Below are 16,480 nucleotides of genomic sequence, written 5' to 3' on the forward strand. Positions count from 1 at the left end.
TAAGGAAATCAACCCTGAATATTCATTGGAAGGACTGGTGCTGAAGCTGAAGCTCCAATACTTTGGCCACTTGATAGGAAGAATTGACTCCTTGGAAAAGATCCTGATGCTGGGAAAGATTGAGGGCAAGATGAGAAGGAGACAACAGAGGATGAGATGGTTGGATGTCATCACTGACTCAATGAACATGAGTTTCAACAAACTCTGGGAGATAGTGAAGGACAGGGAAGCCTGGCATGCTTCCGTTCATGGAGTCTCAGAGTTAGACACATCTTAGGGACTGAATAACAAGAAAAAAGAGCCATCTTATGGAAAAAACTGAATGAACATTTTTGTCAGCCCAATAGATGTGAAAGGCTTATGGTTTCTATACTTTCTTGTCATTCCATTTTAATTTTTCATAAATATATGAAAAATTTTCTAACAAGGTAAATTTTCCCCAGTTCTTCTAAGGGGATTTTCTATCTAATGCTCTTCTATTCAAGGTCTCCTGTAAGAATTCCTTTATGGTGGAATTTGGGCTTTTCTCATAGCTCAATTGGTAAAGAATCTGCCTGCAATGCAGGAGACCCTGGGCCAGGAAGATCCCCTGGAGAAGGGATAGGCTACCCACTCCTGTATTCTTGGGCTTTCCTTGTGGCTCAGCTGGTAAAGAATCTGCCTGCAATGTGGGAAACATGGGTTCAATGCCTGGGTTCAGAAGATCCCCTGGAGAAGGGAGAGGCTACCCACTCTAGTATTCTGGCCTGGAGAAGTCCATGGACAGTCCATGGTGTTGCAAAGAGTTGGCCACGACTGAGTGGCTTTCACCACCACTATGGTGAAATTTTATGAAAATAATTTTTTTTAAAAAAACTTAATTAATGGCTGTGTTGGGTCTTCATTTCTACTCAAGGGTTATTCCTTAGTTGTGTGTGGGCTTCTCATTGCAGTGGCTTCTCTTGTTGTGGCCAGGCACTTGTAGGCTGAATAGTTGTGGCGCACAGGCTTAGTTGCCCCCAACATGTGGAATCTTTCCCAACCAGGGATTGAACCCATGTCCCGTGCATTGGCAGGTGGTTTCTTAATCACTGGACTACCAGGGAAGTCCCATGACAATAACCTTCTAAGGCCTTTTTCAAAGTTCACATTGAGGTACAGAAGTGTAAAGTTAAATATATTTTTGCAGTTCATCCCAGATACTGCAAGTGAAAAAAAAAACAAAACACAACAGAAAACTTGACTATTCATTTCTATTTACCTTTCTCAAAAAAAAAAAAAAAAAAAAAAACTTTAAAAAAGAGATTATAAAACAAAGTTCTGAGGAATTGATGAATCAGGAGATGTCTTGAACTCTGATTCTAGAATTAGAACCATTTAAGCTTCCTTTCTGGAAGAGCATTTGGTTTGGGGAGCACTCAAAATACCCGATAGAGTAGAGCAGAGATCAGATCTTCACCACCTGCCTATGAACTATTGCTCTATTAATACTTCACACTACATCCTAAATGTGGCCATCCTGCTGTTGCCTTGAGGCTTAAATAAACAAGTATAAATTTTAAAAGCTATCATTTTTTAGTGGTTAATTGCAATGGTTCCTCCAGTTAGGAGACATTCCTGGTAGGGTTGAGATATGGGTTAGTCTTACCTGCTGGGGAAGCACGTAAATTAAACCAGCGGTTTTCAGACTTTTTGGTCTCAGAACCCACCCCTATATGCTCTTGAAAATTACTGAGAGAGTTCGTAGACTTTTTGTTTATGTGGGCTAGTTACATGTATTGATATTTACTTAGAAATTAAACCAAAGGACAATAAAGAACATTTTAAAAATAACGAAATACATTAACATAAATATTTATTATGAAAAATACATTCTCCAACAAAACTTAAAGAGTGGCATTATTTTAAATTTTTGCAAATATCCGCAATATCTGCCTTAGTAGAGAATGGCTGAATTCTCATATCTGCTTCTGCATTAAACTGCTACACGTTGCTTCGGTTGAAGGAGACGAAGAAAATTTAGTCTTAGGCAGTTGCAAGAATCGGAGACCCTCTGAAACGTCTTGGGGCCCTGCAGGAAACCTATGGCCACTGTTGAGAGCCGCTGAGTTAGATCAGGAGCACTTCTCGGAGGAGGCGGCCTCTCGAGTCCTGAAAGCAGAGCGGATAGCTAACGTGCGCAAGAAGAGGGCGAGGCGGTCCACGAGCGGACTGTGGTGCAGGGCCAGCAGGGATCCCTCGGCTCGGGGTCGGTCGGTTCCGCCCTCGCCCGCCATTCTGGGACCCACGCCCCGTTCATGAAGAGCAGCGGAAGGGGAAAGACCTGCCCGTCAGCATCACACTGAGCGGGCGGTCACCGAGCCGCGGAGGAGCGGGCGCGCGCAGCTCCGGCGGGGCCGCGGGCGGGCCGCGCCCTCGGAGGCCCGAGGCCCGCAGCGCGCAGGCGCGGCGCTGCCCCGGAACGGTAAACAGTGCGGTCACGTGACGCGGCCGCGCTCCAGCCGCCGGGCCGCCGCCGCCGCACGCAGATGGCCTCGGGGTCTCGCGCCGCCGCACGGTCCCCACGAGGCGCGCTCTGCTCTGGCGCTGAGCGGCGGCGGCTGCACGAAGGCTGAGGAGGGCGGCGCGGAAGCCGGGGCGCCGGGGTCCGCGGCGGCCGGCCGGCCGTGAGGAGGAAGCGGCCGCGGCAGCGACGCCTGCGTCCCGCGCGTACCCCCTCTCGGCGCGCCGGCCCCCTCCTCCGCGCGGCGCGGCCACCATCTTCCCTCGCTGCCTGAGGTAGCGCTCGTCGGCGGAGCTGGTGAGTGGCGGCGCGGCGGCGGCTGGCGACGCGCGGCCCTCCCCCCCCTGCCCCGCGCCTCGCGGCCTCCCGCCCTCCGCCTGCCGGGCTCCGCGCCTCCCTCCCGCGCAGACCGGGGCGCCCCCCGGCCTCTTGCGCAACGCCTCGGCCTGCCCGCGCCGCCTCGGTCGCCCGGGACCGTTTGGGCCGCGGCGGCGGGGCCGCCCGGCGAGGGTCGGGCCGCGGCCTCCCAGCCGGCTCCGTGCCCCCGCCTCGGGTGAGTCCCGCCGCCGCGCGGGCGCTCGGGCGGGAAGGCGCGGCGGCGCGGCCCGGAGGCCCAGCCCGCAGGCCTCGCCCCGGCGCTGCAGCGTCGAGCCTGGGGCCTGAGTCCGGCCGCGGAGCCGAGCTGGCTCCCCGCCTCCGGGACGCGGGCTGGCGCTCCATCCTCCCTCCCGCGGCCGCGCGCTTTTGTGGTCGGGCCCCAAACTGTCGCCTCCTTTTGCAGTTTGAAGTGAGGAGCCCGGAACCTGGCCTTCGACAATACGTGTAATTTAATGAACCACTTGTCGACCCGTGGGTGTTAATGGTGCTAAATGGCTGGTCACCTGACCGGGGGGCGGGGAGGACGGAGAAAGGGGGAGAATATTGGTGCAGCACAGCGCCCCTGCTTCTCTCCAGCCGTGTATCGCGGGGTCCGAGGGTTCGTTCCCATCTTAGAGTTTTTAAATGCTGTTTTTCAGGACTCTGATTCGAAGTAGAGAGTGTGATTATTGGTGCTGTTCAGGAATCATTTGCATGGTCATGAATAGTGATTAATGTAGGCGGCAACAACGCTTTAATATCTTCCCAGTCCTGATTTTTATTGCGTTTATTGATAATTTAAAATGAAACGGAGATATTTGAGCCTTCGCAAATACGATCTTTACCACGTTATTTTAAGCTGGTTGGGGGGGGAAGGTACTTAAATACTACATTGTTTCTATTTAGTTAGTATTTTGGGTTCGAACTTGTCTTCCCTTTTCTAAGCTGGTTGAGATGTTCCAAAACTGTGCTTCTATTATTCATTCATGAGCTACCATTTTTTGATTCTTGAATGAAGTGTTTGGGATTGTGAAAATGTTTGTAGATGTGTTTTTCTGGTAGGCGAGAGAGGAGTCAAAGAACCAGGAAATTTTTGCAGCATTCTTCTGTTGTTGAACTTGTATCTTCATTCCAGAGCACACATGGTGTGTTTGAATATTATTGTTTCAAGTAGTTATTTCTTTACCATTATTACCACTTAGACCTTTACTTTTCCTTTATTATTTCTACCCAGTTCTGTTTACTGGACGTACATAACGATAATGAAGTTTCCCTCCATCAGCATCGTCGTCATCACTATTTTAAAATATATACTCCATTTCCCCATGATAGTAACAGAATTGAAGGAAGTGATTTTAACAGTTCTTACTGCGCTGATGAAACCAGTAACAGTTCAGTCAGTTCCTTAGCAGCAGAAAGACATCCACTCAACCGAGGTGAGCCTCTTGTTAAGTATGCAGAACTACAGCCTTAGAGTTTAAGCTTTATTTGGTAGCTGTACCGGAGATTTGTGAGGAGTTAGTGATGGACGGAGGAGCCTGGTAGGCTGCAGTCCATGGGGTCACGAAGAGTCAGACACGACTGAGCGACTTCACTTTCACTTTTAACTTTTATGCATTGGAGAAGGAAATGGCAACCCACTCCAGTGTTGCCTGGACAATCCAGGGACTGGGTAGCCTGGTGGGCTGCCGTCTATGGGGTCGCACAGAGTCGGACACAACTGAAGCGACTTAGCAGCAGCAGCAGTGACGGGACAAGTTTCCCCACTTCATTTATGCTTTGTAGGTCCATTTGTTGAAGAACATGAAAATGTAACTAATACTGCTTTTGCATCCATTGGGAGGATAGTGAACTTCCTTAACCATCACACTGAATTAGTTATGCGTTCAGTGCTCTTGGGATAGACGTCAGATAACTGTCTAGCTGATCCTGTGACATATCCATCTGTTGCATACTCAGATAAGTCAAATCTATGAGAAGTGGTCTCGGTAAATGTAGGTGAAAAATCACATTGGTTCAAAGCAACGTTCAGGATGGACATATGGAAAGGAAGTTGTCTTTATATTATTTAAAACCATAATGTTAAAATCATAATTGTTTTGCGTATTGGAATCGGGAAGGGTTGATAATTTTTGACTTTATAATAGCAATTAATAAAACTTTTAAAAATTTATTTTTCACTGAAGGATAATTGCTTTACAGAATTTTGCTGTTTTCTGTCAAACCTCAACATGAATCAGCCATAGATACACATACATCCCCTCCCTTTTGAAACTCCTTCCCATCTCCCTCACCATCCCACCCATGTTTGAGGCAATTAATAAAATTATTTTTGATGAAAGTTAGTTTTGGGTACTAAAATATAAATAATGGTTCTCTTCCTTGACATGGTAACTTTTTACCTTTTTGATATGTCTTTTTTGATATATTTTTTAAAAATCTTTTCACAGATATCTCATGAAATCTTTTTTAGTTAATTTTTAAGGATAATAACCTGGAGGTAAAATCTTTATTATTTTTTAATGAGGAAATATAGTTATTGATTAGCCTCTCAGGTTTGTGGATCACCACCAAAGTGTTAGGGAGTGCAAGGTTCTTGAAGTGCTGACTTCTAAATGTTTTTATTCATCTACATTTCATCGATTCTTTTGGATTTGTGGTTGCTGGATTTCTTTCCTGTAACAGTACATCTTAGGCTCTGTTTCTTTCATTTTTTAGACCACCCTCTGAGAATCCTGGAATATCTTTTCAGAAGTGTAGATGTCTTATTTTTTAACTACAAAAACGACTTGGCAAATTTTTACATATTTCTAGCACTTGCATTTTTAAGAACAGTAAAGAAAAAAATTCTCCTTTAATGTTGCCCTTTAATTACATAGGGAATGATATTGACAGTATTGATTTGATTAAAAATATTTGAGACTCAGGTACTATCTGTATTCTCATGGAATGTATTCTTGGTTGAAAAACCAGATTCAGATGGGAGCTGTTAAATTGTTGAATTAGAGATAAAAGAAGAAGATATTTCAAGACTCACAAAACACATTGTATGAGGAATTGCCGAATGTATAGACTGGACAGTTATTGCCATGCATTGTGTGTTTAACCTAGATCATTTTTAATGATCAAGATTTAAATATTTAGGATTATTTGTATAATGGAGTGAGGGTGAAGAGAAACAGTTAAGCAAAAACTTAAATACTATCCTGACGTTTTATCTTTTGTCACAGTCTAACTTTATTGGACAGAATTTTGAATGGCATAGTGGATTGTATACAAAGGCTTAAGTTTTAGTTCACTCATAATTTGTGTGAGATGGTCACATGAAAACATTATAAAATTGTAGACTTTGAAAATTGTGAGGTTTGTGGTTCATCACTTCCACAATGATGATGTACACACTAAAGATATCTATTTTATTTTTTATGTGTAGGGTGTGGCTAAGTGCATATTTCCCAATTTGTTTTGGAAGTGGGCATGTCACTGTTTTCAATATTTTAAAGATTTCATTAATGATATAAAGATTGATATGTGTCATGCGCATAGGCTTTATAAAGTATAGTAGGTTAAAAGTGCAGGCTCAGGAATCTTGCTGCCCGGATTCCAGTTTGGGTATAGAGACATACCTCTTTTATTGTGCTTTGCAGACACTGCGGGCTTTTTTTTTTGAAAACAAATTGAAGGTTGTGGCAATCATGTATGGAGCAAGTCTTGCTGCCAGTTTTTTTTAAGCAGCATTTGCTCACTTTGAGTCTTCTATATCACGTTTTGTTAATTCTCACAGTATTTTAAACTTTTTGTTATTGTGTTATTTCTCTGTGATTGGTGTTGATGTTACTGTTGTCATTTTGGGTTACTACAAACCACAACCCTGATAAGATAGTGAACTTAATTGTAAATGTTGTGTATGTTCTGATGCCTCCACCGACTGGCTGTTCCTTGTTTTTCTCCCTCTCCTTGGACCTCCCTAGTCATTGAGATGCTATAATATTGAAAGTAGGCCAGTTAATAACCCTGCCATGACCTCTTAAGTTTCCGAGTGAAGAGTCCATGTCTCTCACTTGAAATCAAAAGTTAGAAATGACTGAGGTTAATGAGGAAGGCATGTTGAAAGCCGAGATATCTTCCAAAGTAGGCCTCTTGTGCCAAACGGTTAGCTGAGCTGTGGATGCAAAGAAAAAGTTCTTGAAGAAAGTTAAATGTGTAGCTCCAGTGAACATATGAATGAAGAAAGTGAAACGACCTTATTGCTGATACAGAGAAGGTTTTAGTGGTGTGGATAATCAAACCAGACACAACATCCTCTTAAGCCAAAGTCTAATTTGGAGCAAGGCCTTAACTCTCTTCTATTCTTTGAAGGCTGAGAGAGGTGGGGAGACACAGAAGAAAACTTGGAGCTAGGAGAGGTTGGTTCATGAAGTTTGAGGAAGTCTCCATAACATAAAAGTACAAATGTGTGAAGTAGCGCATGCTGATGTGAAAGCTGCAGCAAGTTTTCCAAAGGATCTAGCTAAGATAAATCATGAAGGTGGCTACCCTGAACAACAGATTTTCAGTTTAGTCAAAACAGCCTTCTGTTGGAAGAAGATGCTGTCCTGGATATTCATACCTGAAGAGAAATCAAAGCCTGGTTTTAAAGGACAGGCTGGTTCTCCAGTTAAGAGACTAATGCAGCTGGTGACTTGAAGTTGAAGCCAGTGCTCATTCTAAAAATCCTAGGGTCCTTAAAAATTACATTAAATCTACTCTGCTTGTGCTCTGTAAATGGAGCAACAAAGCCTGGATGACAGCACATCTGTTTACAGCATGGTTTACTGAATATTTTAAGCCCACTGGTATCCTGTTGCTCAGAAAAAGGTTGCTAAATGTCACTGCTCATCGACCTGGTCAGTGCACCTTGTAATCCAAGAACTCTGGTGAAGGTGGAGAGGGGATGAATGATTTTCATGCCTGCTCACAACAACATCCGTTCTGCAGCCCATGGATCATGGAGTCACTTCGACTTTGAGGTCTTATTTTTGAGAAATACCTTTTGTAAGGCTATAGCTGCCATAGATACTGATTCCTCTAAGGGATCTGGGCAAAGTCAGATCAACATTCAGAGGGGTTTGGAAGAAGTTGATCCAGTCCTCATGGATGGCTTGGAGGGTTTCAAAATTTCAGTGGAGGAAGTAACTGCAGATGTGGTAGCAATAGCAAGAGAACTAAAATTAGAAGTGGAGCCTGAAAATGGGACTGAATTGCTGCAACCCTGTGATAAAATTTAAATGGAGAAGGTGTTGCTTCATCCATTATTCCTTATGAATGAGCAAAGTCAGTGGATTCTTGAGAGGAAATCTACTCCTGCTGAAGATGCTGTATAGATTGAAATGACAGTACAGGATTTAGGTATTACATTAACTTAATTGAGAAAGCAGCTGCAGGGTTTGAGAAGACTGACTCCAAATTTGGAAGAAGTTCTATAGTGGGTAACGTGCTATCAATAAGCATGTCATGTTACAGAGAAACTGTGGAAGGAAGAGCCAATCGGTGTATCAGACTTCATTGTTGTCTTGCAGCAGCCACCCCAGCCTTCAGCAGCCACCAGCATCGAGGAAGGACCCTCCATCTGCAAAAAGATTACAGCTTGCTGAAGGTTCAGATGATGCATTTCTTAGCAATAAGTTATTTTTAATTAAGGTTTGTACATTGTGTTTTTAGACATAATGCTATCGTATACATAGTAGACTACAGTAGAGTATATATGCATTGAGAAACCAAAAAATTGTGGCTTACTTCATTGTGTACAATACTCACTTTATTGTGGTTGTCTCAGAATTACACTGCAGTATCTTTGAGGAACACCTATCCTGGGTACGTGACCAGGGCAAGTTTTATATTTTATCATTGTTTTAGTAGTGGTACTTCTGTTTTTTCTTACTGCTACTATTACCACCTGTTAGAAATTTGCTTATAGTGAGCATGCTTGGTGAATTGACCTAAATAATGGTCTAGGCCTGAGTTTGCTCATTGGCAAAATAGAGTAATCACATCTACTCTGTTTCTCAGAGTTGTGAGAGAGTAGTGAGATACGCATGCAGTACAGTTCGCATAGGGCCTCACATAGTACACGTGAAGTATGTGTTAACTTGGACTGCCATTAGTTTTGATGATGAGCTGCTTGTACTATTTCTGTGGTTAATCCAAAGTACTGATGCTTCCAATAATGACGATAGGGCATCATAGTTGTAAATTTTAAAGGTAACTTTCTCACTGAGGGTTAAGTAATTCTGCTTTTGCCAGTTTCAGCTTGAGGGTTCTTTTTCTAGGTTGTCAGGTCTTTGGTCTTATTATGGCAGTCATCTTGGATTCTTAAATATTCTTTTTACCGGATAAATTCAGTAACAAAGTTATGATCCTCCTCCTTTTTTTTTTTTTTTTTTTTTTTTTTAGGTAGTCTTGCCCATAGATTCTAACTAAAGAAACTGAACCAGAATTTGAAATGGGCTTGTAGAGCAGGTGATGAGGTTGCATTGCTTTGTAGAAATGTACTTTTTAGAATTACATCATAAACCATATATTAACCATTTAGTGATTTTTCTTGACTCTGTCCTGAAAGGATAACTTATTCTTCTTTAACATTGTTGTATTAATGGTGGTGAAGAACTGACCTTTGTGTCAGAGACGGTTTTGAGTTCTGTTACTTACTTATTCTGTAATATTGGGTGTAACTCGGCTAAGCTTTAGCTCACCAAATTGTGTGGCTGTGAAGTTTAAAGACATTATATATTTAAGTTAGCTTGTTGCCTGGCACATAATAGTCAATGAATTTAACTGTGAAGAGATAATACTAGGTAGTGGTTAAGTGTATTGACTCTTGAATGAAACATCTGGGATTCAAATTTCAGCTCCACCATTGACTACAGCAAGTACTTTAATCTCTCTGATCCCAGTTTTATTTATTTCTGTATAATCAGGATTATAATATAGCATTGTCGAGAGGATTAAGTGTAGAGCAGGAATTCTTAACCTCAGCACTGTTTTTTGGCTGGCTAGTTCTTTATAATGCGGCTTTCCTAAATGCAGTGTAGTATGTTTACTAGGTGCCAGTATCACGCGTGCCCGCCAGTTCTGTTGACCAAAAATGTCTCCATACATGGCCAAATACCCTCTGGAGAGGCGTAATTACCTCCACTGGAGAACTGCTGATGTGGAGCACTGTCGACCAGAGCACATTAAGTTTTATATTTTATCATTGTTTTAGTAGTGGTACTTTTATTTTTTCTTACTGCTACTATTACTACCTGTTAGAAATTTGCTAATAGTGAGCATGCTTGGTGAATTGACAGCTTAATTTAAACTGTGGTGTAGGGATTGGAAGGAACCCAGAGCCTTTGCATTTAAGTCTTTACTTGAATTGTTGTTCCCCATTTATGTGTGGATCACTCCCTCATTTTGAGTTTTGGCTCACATGTTGCTCTTGTTAGCAAGGTGTTCATTTACTGTCATACATAGAAGGCCTTTCTCTTCTCACCACTATTACAGTGTTTAATTATTCTTCATAGATTTTATAATGTCCTGATATATGTTTGTCCCCTCCTCTACATTCTTATGTGCACGCGCACACACACACGACTTTAATAGCTTTAGTGATTTATTGTTAAGCTTACTATGTGTATGTGTATTTTTTAAAGAAAATGTGATAAAACACATAGTTTTATTTTGAGGATATTTCTGAGAGTTTGGGGGTAGTTTTAATTCACTCTTAATTTACAGGGGATTTTGGTAGAAGTGTAATTTTTTTCCCTGTTGATACTTTTTAAATCTTTTTGCATTTTGTGTGTGCAGGAAACACTTAGAAAACAATACATGTTGGTTTTATCACTGTAAACAAAATTTGGCTGCACTGTAATTCTCTGTTACAGATGAAACAAGTGGGAAATATCTTTGGACTCAGATTTGGCATGTTAGTACTAATACTTACTTATGGTTGTATTCTGAGTTTTTCCAAATCTTCCGTTAGGACCAAACTCTACCTTTCACAGTCAGCACCTGTTGTTCATCTGTTTGAAGTAGCCCCTGGGCCATTAGGGCCCAGCTCACATTGCCTACTTAGCCTTGCCTGGCCCCATGGATTTTACCTTGCTCTGTGGTACCATCTGCAGAGAAGGCAATGGCACCCCACTCCAGTACTCTTGCCTGGAAAATCCCATGGACGGAGGAGTCTGGTAGGCTGCAGTCCATGGGGTCGCAAAGAGTCGGACATGACTGAGTGACTTCACTTTCGCTTTTCACTTGCATGCATTGGAGAAGGAAATGGCAACCCACTCCATTGTTCTTGCCTGGAGAATCCCAGGGACTGGGTAGCCTGGTGGGCTGCCGTCTATGGGGTCGCACAGAGTCGGACATGACTGAGGTGACTTAGCAGCAGTGGTACCATCTGAGCCCTTCAGTTTGACACTTTCATATTTTGTTGTGATGTTTGCCTGTTCTCATATTTGTTTATATGTCTATACTTCATTTTGCATCATAAGTTCCTTGAATTTGAGAATAGGGTTTATTTCACTGGTATACTTACGATAGCACTTTATAGTAGGTGCTTGATAAATATGTGAGTAAAGGAATAATTTTGAATTAAGAAATTATTCAATTCTCTGACTTATGCATCTTGTCATATTTGAGGTGTGGCTGTGAACCCCCAGAAGTAGTTTCTGATTTTAATATATATGTATTCCCTAGTTAATATTATCAATTTAATTGCATAAATACATTTCATTAGCGTCTTAAAATACATCCTGGATAGGTTTGTTATGTTTTAATTATTAACTTTATGATGCCAAATATAAAGATGCATTTAAGTACAATTTCAGTGTAAGAAACAGGAATTTGTCTATTTATTTATTTTTTGGCTGCACTGCGTGGCTTATGGGATCTTACTTCCTCTACCAGGGATCAAACCCCAGGCCTTCAGCAGTGAACCCTCAGAGTCTAAAAACTGGTCTGGTGTGTGTGTGCTCAGTTGCTCAGCTGTGTCTGACTCTCTGCAACCCCACAGACTGTAGCCTCCCAGTCTCCTCTGTTCATGGGATTTTCCTAGCAAAATAATGGAGTGGGTTGCCAATTCCTTCTCCAGGGGATCTTCTCCACCCAGGAATTGCACTTAAGTCTCCTGCATTACAGGTGGAGTCTTTACCACTGAGGCTCTGTGGAAAAAAAGGAATTCCTAGAAATTTGTTTAAATCAAGAAGTTTGTTTAATTATAATAGAAAGGACACCGAATCATCTCTTAAATTTCTCCTTAATTGGATCAGTTATCTTTGTCTATCTGCATGGCTAGGTATTTCAGGACATTGTATTTTAGGTTAGTGTTCTTTTTTTTTTTTTTTGACCTTATTTTGGAGTAATTTTAGATTTATAGAAAAGTTGCAAACATGGTGTAGAATCTAGTTTTCTTGATTATGTCCGACATAATGCTAGTGTCTTTTTTTTTTTTTTTTTCTTTAGTGTTTGTTTGACTGCGTTGGGTCTTAGTTGCAGTGCTCCAGTTTCCCTGTGGCTCTCCGGCTCAGTTGCAACCTGGAGCTTTGTTGTCCCGAGGCCTATGACATCTGAGTTCCCTGACCAGGGATCAAACCTTGTCCCTTGCATTAAAAGGTGGATTCTTAACCATTGGACCACTCAGGAAGTCCTAATGCTATTTTTTTTTTTTTTTTTTTATCACAACTAGAGATTAACATTACTGTTAACTGAACTCTGGATTTGATTCTGATTTCACCAGTTTTTCCACTACTCTCTTTTTTCTGTTCCATGATCCAGATCAGGATACCACATTGCATTTAGTAGATTAGGATATTTGTGTTAAGTAAGTTAATATTTCTCCAGTTGGCTAAAATTTGTTTTACAATTTAGCATGGAGAGTTTTTATTTTTGATACTGTATACTTGATATATAAAATGATTTATACTCCAATCAGTGTTACTTTCAAGACAATCTTGCCATATGTCTGTATACTGTGATTTTTTGGCATTATTTGAAATTGGCTCCAAAGCCTGTTGGAACAACTTATGAAGATTCAGTCTTATCAGTTTATAACAATTGCACAAAACACTTCTGTTGAAATTGTCTACTTTGGACCCATAAGTTTGGGGTGCTTTATACCATATTTTGTCTTATAAGATCCCCAGTTGCCTTGGCACATTCACCGTGTCTTGTACAGTGGTAACTGCTTAGTGATCACTTGCTGAATAAAGATATTAAAGAAATGTAACTTTGCTATACTGGTCTTTCTCGACTTTTTACAGTTTTCCTAATCTGCTTATTTAATCCAGGGCAACATACTTTATAAGTCATACTAGTTTTGTCCAGAAAAAAAAAAATTGGAGAATTAGGTTCACTGATCTGATATACAGTGTGCTTTACTCTTTTTTTTAAATTGATCTTTAAAGACTAAATATTGTCTGCTGTTGAAACTACCATGTGTACAATAGATAGCTAGTGGAAACCTGCTCTGTAGTGCCGGGAGCTCAGCGCGGTGCTCCGTGGTGACCTAGAGGGATGGGATGGGGGGTGGGAACCGGGTCCAGGAGGGAGGAGGGGATATATGTGTATATACGGCTGATTTGCTTCGTTATACAGCAGAAGCTGATACACCATTGTAAGGCAACCATGTCTCAATTAAAAAAAAAAAAAGCAACTATGCCTGAGGTTCTGAAGGCACTTTTTAGTAAAAGAGTTTGGGATGGTTCAATAGTAGTACCACTGAAAAAAAATATTGCTTGTTTAGAATGGGCTGGTTGGTCTTCTGTGTAGCTCGGTGATTTCGAGCCATATAACTGTACCTTCTGAATGTCGTGAATGTCTCCAGAATGCAGAAGTTGGTGCAACAAAGACTGACGTTGGGTGAAATTTGTAGAATTTCCCAAACTTGTGTTGCTTTGGGAATGAGTGCATAGTTAGTAGATTCAACATATTATATTATAAAGAAAGGTAACTGTTTGTTTCTTGAAGTGGAATTGCCTTTTTTTCTTTGTTTCACCTGGAATGCCACTCTGAAGAGGGGTTTGTTTTGGCTTGTGATTAACTTTGGATTCTAGCATATTCAGATAAACAAATTTGTTGGTAGTTCTAGCTAATTTTGTAAATATTTAGTAACATTTTTGTAAATTATTTTTAATTATCAGAAATTTACTATATTACAATTTCTTTGGAATCTAAAGATATATTAGTGGAAGTATTGGGGATGTATGATAATTGAACCTTTCTTAGGTACTGAGATCAGATAGCTTCAAGGAATTAAAACTGCCCCTGACTTTTCATCACTATGTAGCTCAGTTTTCTCTAAATGTTGTAATTAGAGAATGCATGTAAGATGATCAGTAAAATATTTAACATTTTGCTTTGGTGCTTTGTTAATATTTCAGTGTAAATAATTTGCAAAATTTGAGAAGAGATACTGAAATCTTATATTTAGAAGAGGATCAACTTTTGTAAGAGGCAATTTTTTTCCTTTCCTTTAAATTTTAAATTGAGTTGCAGTGAAACTGCATCCATTTAAAATGAACAGATTGGTGAACTTTGATGGGTATATGTACTCAGTCAAATTTCAGGATATATGTACAGTCAAATTTCAGGACATTTTCATCATCCTTCAAAATACATTCCTGTTATTTGCAGTCAGTCCCTCTCTTATCCAAGGCCCCAGACAACTACTGATTTGTTGGAAAATGTTTTTAAAAGAAGAACCTTTAATGAGTCAAATCCAGTCAGTTTCCACCTTTGTAAAAGGCTGCCTTTCTACCAGTATGAAAGGGTTAGAGTTAACAACAGTGGGCTATATAGCCTTAAAACCTAGGTTTGGATGTTTAGCTCTGACTTCAGGGAACATGTTTAAATGTCTTTTGTTTACAAAACTAGGATATTAATAGAGTCTGTTATTATTATCACTGGGAATAAGTGAATTAAAAATGTAGGTAAAATGTTTAGTAGCATATAGTATATACCCAGTAAGCTGTAGAGTGTCTTTGAACTTCCTCTTCTCATTTTTATAGGATAAAGAATTCAAAGACAGTTTGAAGAAAGTTTGGTAGAATTGGAGCTAATGTTTGGAATTTTGAAATCCAAGATGTTGTAGGTTAATTAGTGGAATTTTCTAGCTAATTCAGTATTACTAGATCTTATTTAGTTGACTCTTCTCTGTCACCCAGAATACATTATTAGTTCATTGTTCTCTGAAACCAATAATAATTCAGCTTTTGATAATTAAGGCTCCTCTAGAGCTTGAAATGACCTTTGTTGAGCAATGCCTAGGTACAGTTTGAATAGGGGATTACCTTGATAATCTGTATAAACCCCACATAGCTCACTAAGACAAATATAAATATCTGATACATTCTTTTCTTGACATTTATTTTATCTTAAAAGGGATGCTCCCTCCAAGTGTGTGTATGTGCACATCTGTGCCTGCGTGTGTCTAGTTTTTTTGAGTTTTGATTTGTTGGATTTAATTAATAGTTTCTTTCCATTTTTTTCTTGTCCCACAAAAAAAATTTTTTTTGTGTTTCTTTAAATAATTTAAATGCATTGTAAATAAAGCAAGGGTGTTTACAGTTTTAATAAATATGGGACAGTACTTTAAATGATTTGATTTTAGTTCTTTTATATGACCTTTACTAATAAGCAGTGTCTGAGTCTTAATTTACGAAGAGAGTGTGGTTAAAAACATATGGTTTTTATGATTTAAACCATGTAATTCTTTCAAATGTGTCAAGTTAATGGACTATATATACATAGTTTTTTTCTCTAAAATTAATCAAGTGAACCTTTAATAGGGTCTGTTAAAATGAAATTCTACATGCATGATGGAGAAACATTGTTTAGCAAAGATTCGTTCTACATGTCCAAATGTATATTCTAAAAGCAGTGAGGAGTTTTTTAAAACAATTTAGAAATAACCTAAGTGTGTTCATAGACTCAAAACTATTAAAATAATTTGGTTTTAGGTGATTATCAGTTGATAGCTTTATTTCTTATGGTATTTTTTTTGTCTTTCTATAGGGCTGAAAGACACACAGAAGTCTTCATGGATATAGTTGATACATTTAATCATTTAATTCCTACTGAACACTTAGATGATGCCCTATTTCTAGGATCCAACCTGGAGAATGAAGTCTGTGAGGATTTTAGTACAAGTCAAAATGTCTTAGAGGACTCGCTGAAGAACATGCTCAGCGATAAGGATCCTATGCTAGGATCTGCAAGTAACCAGTTCTGTTTGCCTGTTTTGGATAGCAATGATCCCAATTTCCAGATGCCTTGTTCAACAGGTAATTTTTACTTTTTTTTTTAGTCTGCAATTTAAAATAAAAGGAATTTTCAGCAGTTTTTTTTTGATGAGGGTAGTACATTTAGGATTCTTTCCTTTGGATTTAGAGCTCCTTTTCTAGTCATCAGAATTAGAATTTAAATTTTCTTCCAAAGAATGTGGAGTTATCTTTGAGGATGTTTTGGATATAGATAGGGTAACCATGTAATTTGAGAATCATAGGGGGTGCTGTTAATAATTACATCATGACAACAGGTATAAATTGGGACTCCTAGCAGATAGCGATTGCCTCATCAGTTGCGATGTGATGTCATCCTAAGTCTGTTGGAGTCGAGGGAAAT

General features: G+C 40.1%; 2 protein-coding genes across 11 annotated transcripts in view; both read left to right on the plus strand.

The window, feature by feature from the left end:
* Nucleotides 1–1,612: 1,612 nt before the first annotated feature.
* Nucleotides 1,613–11,094, plus strand: LOC122685214 (translation initiation factor IF-2-like). The gene is made up of 6 exons (XM_043889807.1): nt 1,613–1,616; nt 1,985–2,231; nt 2,283–2,638; nt 2,785–3,304; nt 4,074–4,275; nt 7,199–11,094. Exons 1-5 carry the CDS (start codon nt 1,613–1,615, stop codon nt 4,246–4,248), a joined length of 1,302 nt encoding a protein of 433 aa, XP_043745742.1. The 3' UTR covers nt 4,249–4,275; nt 7,199–11,094.
* Nucleotides 2,462–16,480, plus strand: part of PHF3 (PHD finger protein 3) — a 171,673-nt gene continuing 157,654 nt past the window's right edge. For 4 of the 10 annotated variants that reach the window (XM_043889908.1, XM_043889907.1, XM_043889904.1 and 1 more), the window contains exons 1-2: nt 2,463–2,779; nt 15,872–16,140. In XM_043889908.1, the coding sequence (XP_043745843.1) occupies nt 15,897–16,140 (244 nt within the window). In that variant the 5' untranslated portion in view covers nt 2,463–2,779; nt 15,872–15,896. Of the gene's footprint in view, nt 2,780–15,871; nt 16,141–16,480 lie in introns of those variants that run through there. The other 6 variants (XM_043889902.1, XM_043889903.1, XM_043889898.1 and 3 more) reach the window with 4 other exon arrangements.

This window comes from Cervus elaphus, chromosome 28 (genome assembly GCF_910594005.1).
Source record: "Cervus elaphus chromosome 28, mCerEla1.1, whole genome shotgun sequence".
NCBI classification, from domain to species: Eukaryota; Metazoa; Chordata; class Mammalia; order Artiodactyla; family Cervidae; genus Cervus; species Cervus elaphus.

Excerpts from the sequence above, each read along its gene's own strand:
- LOC122685214 (XM_043889807.1), top strand. Across the intron at positions 2,232-2,282 it reads GATCCCTCGGCTCGGGGTCG|AGCAGCGGAAGGGGAAAGAC; the intron begins GTCGGTTCCGCC and ends CCGTTCATGAAG. Across the intron at positions 2,639-2,784 it reads GCCGGGGTCCGCGGCGGCCG|TGGCGGCGCGGCGGCGGCTG; the intron begins GCCGGCCGTGAG and ends GGAGCTGGTGAG.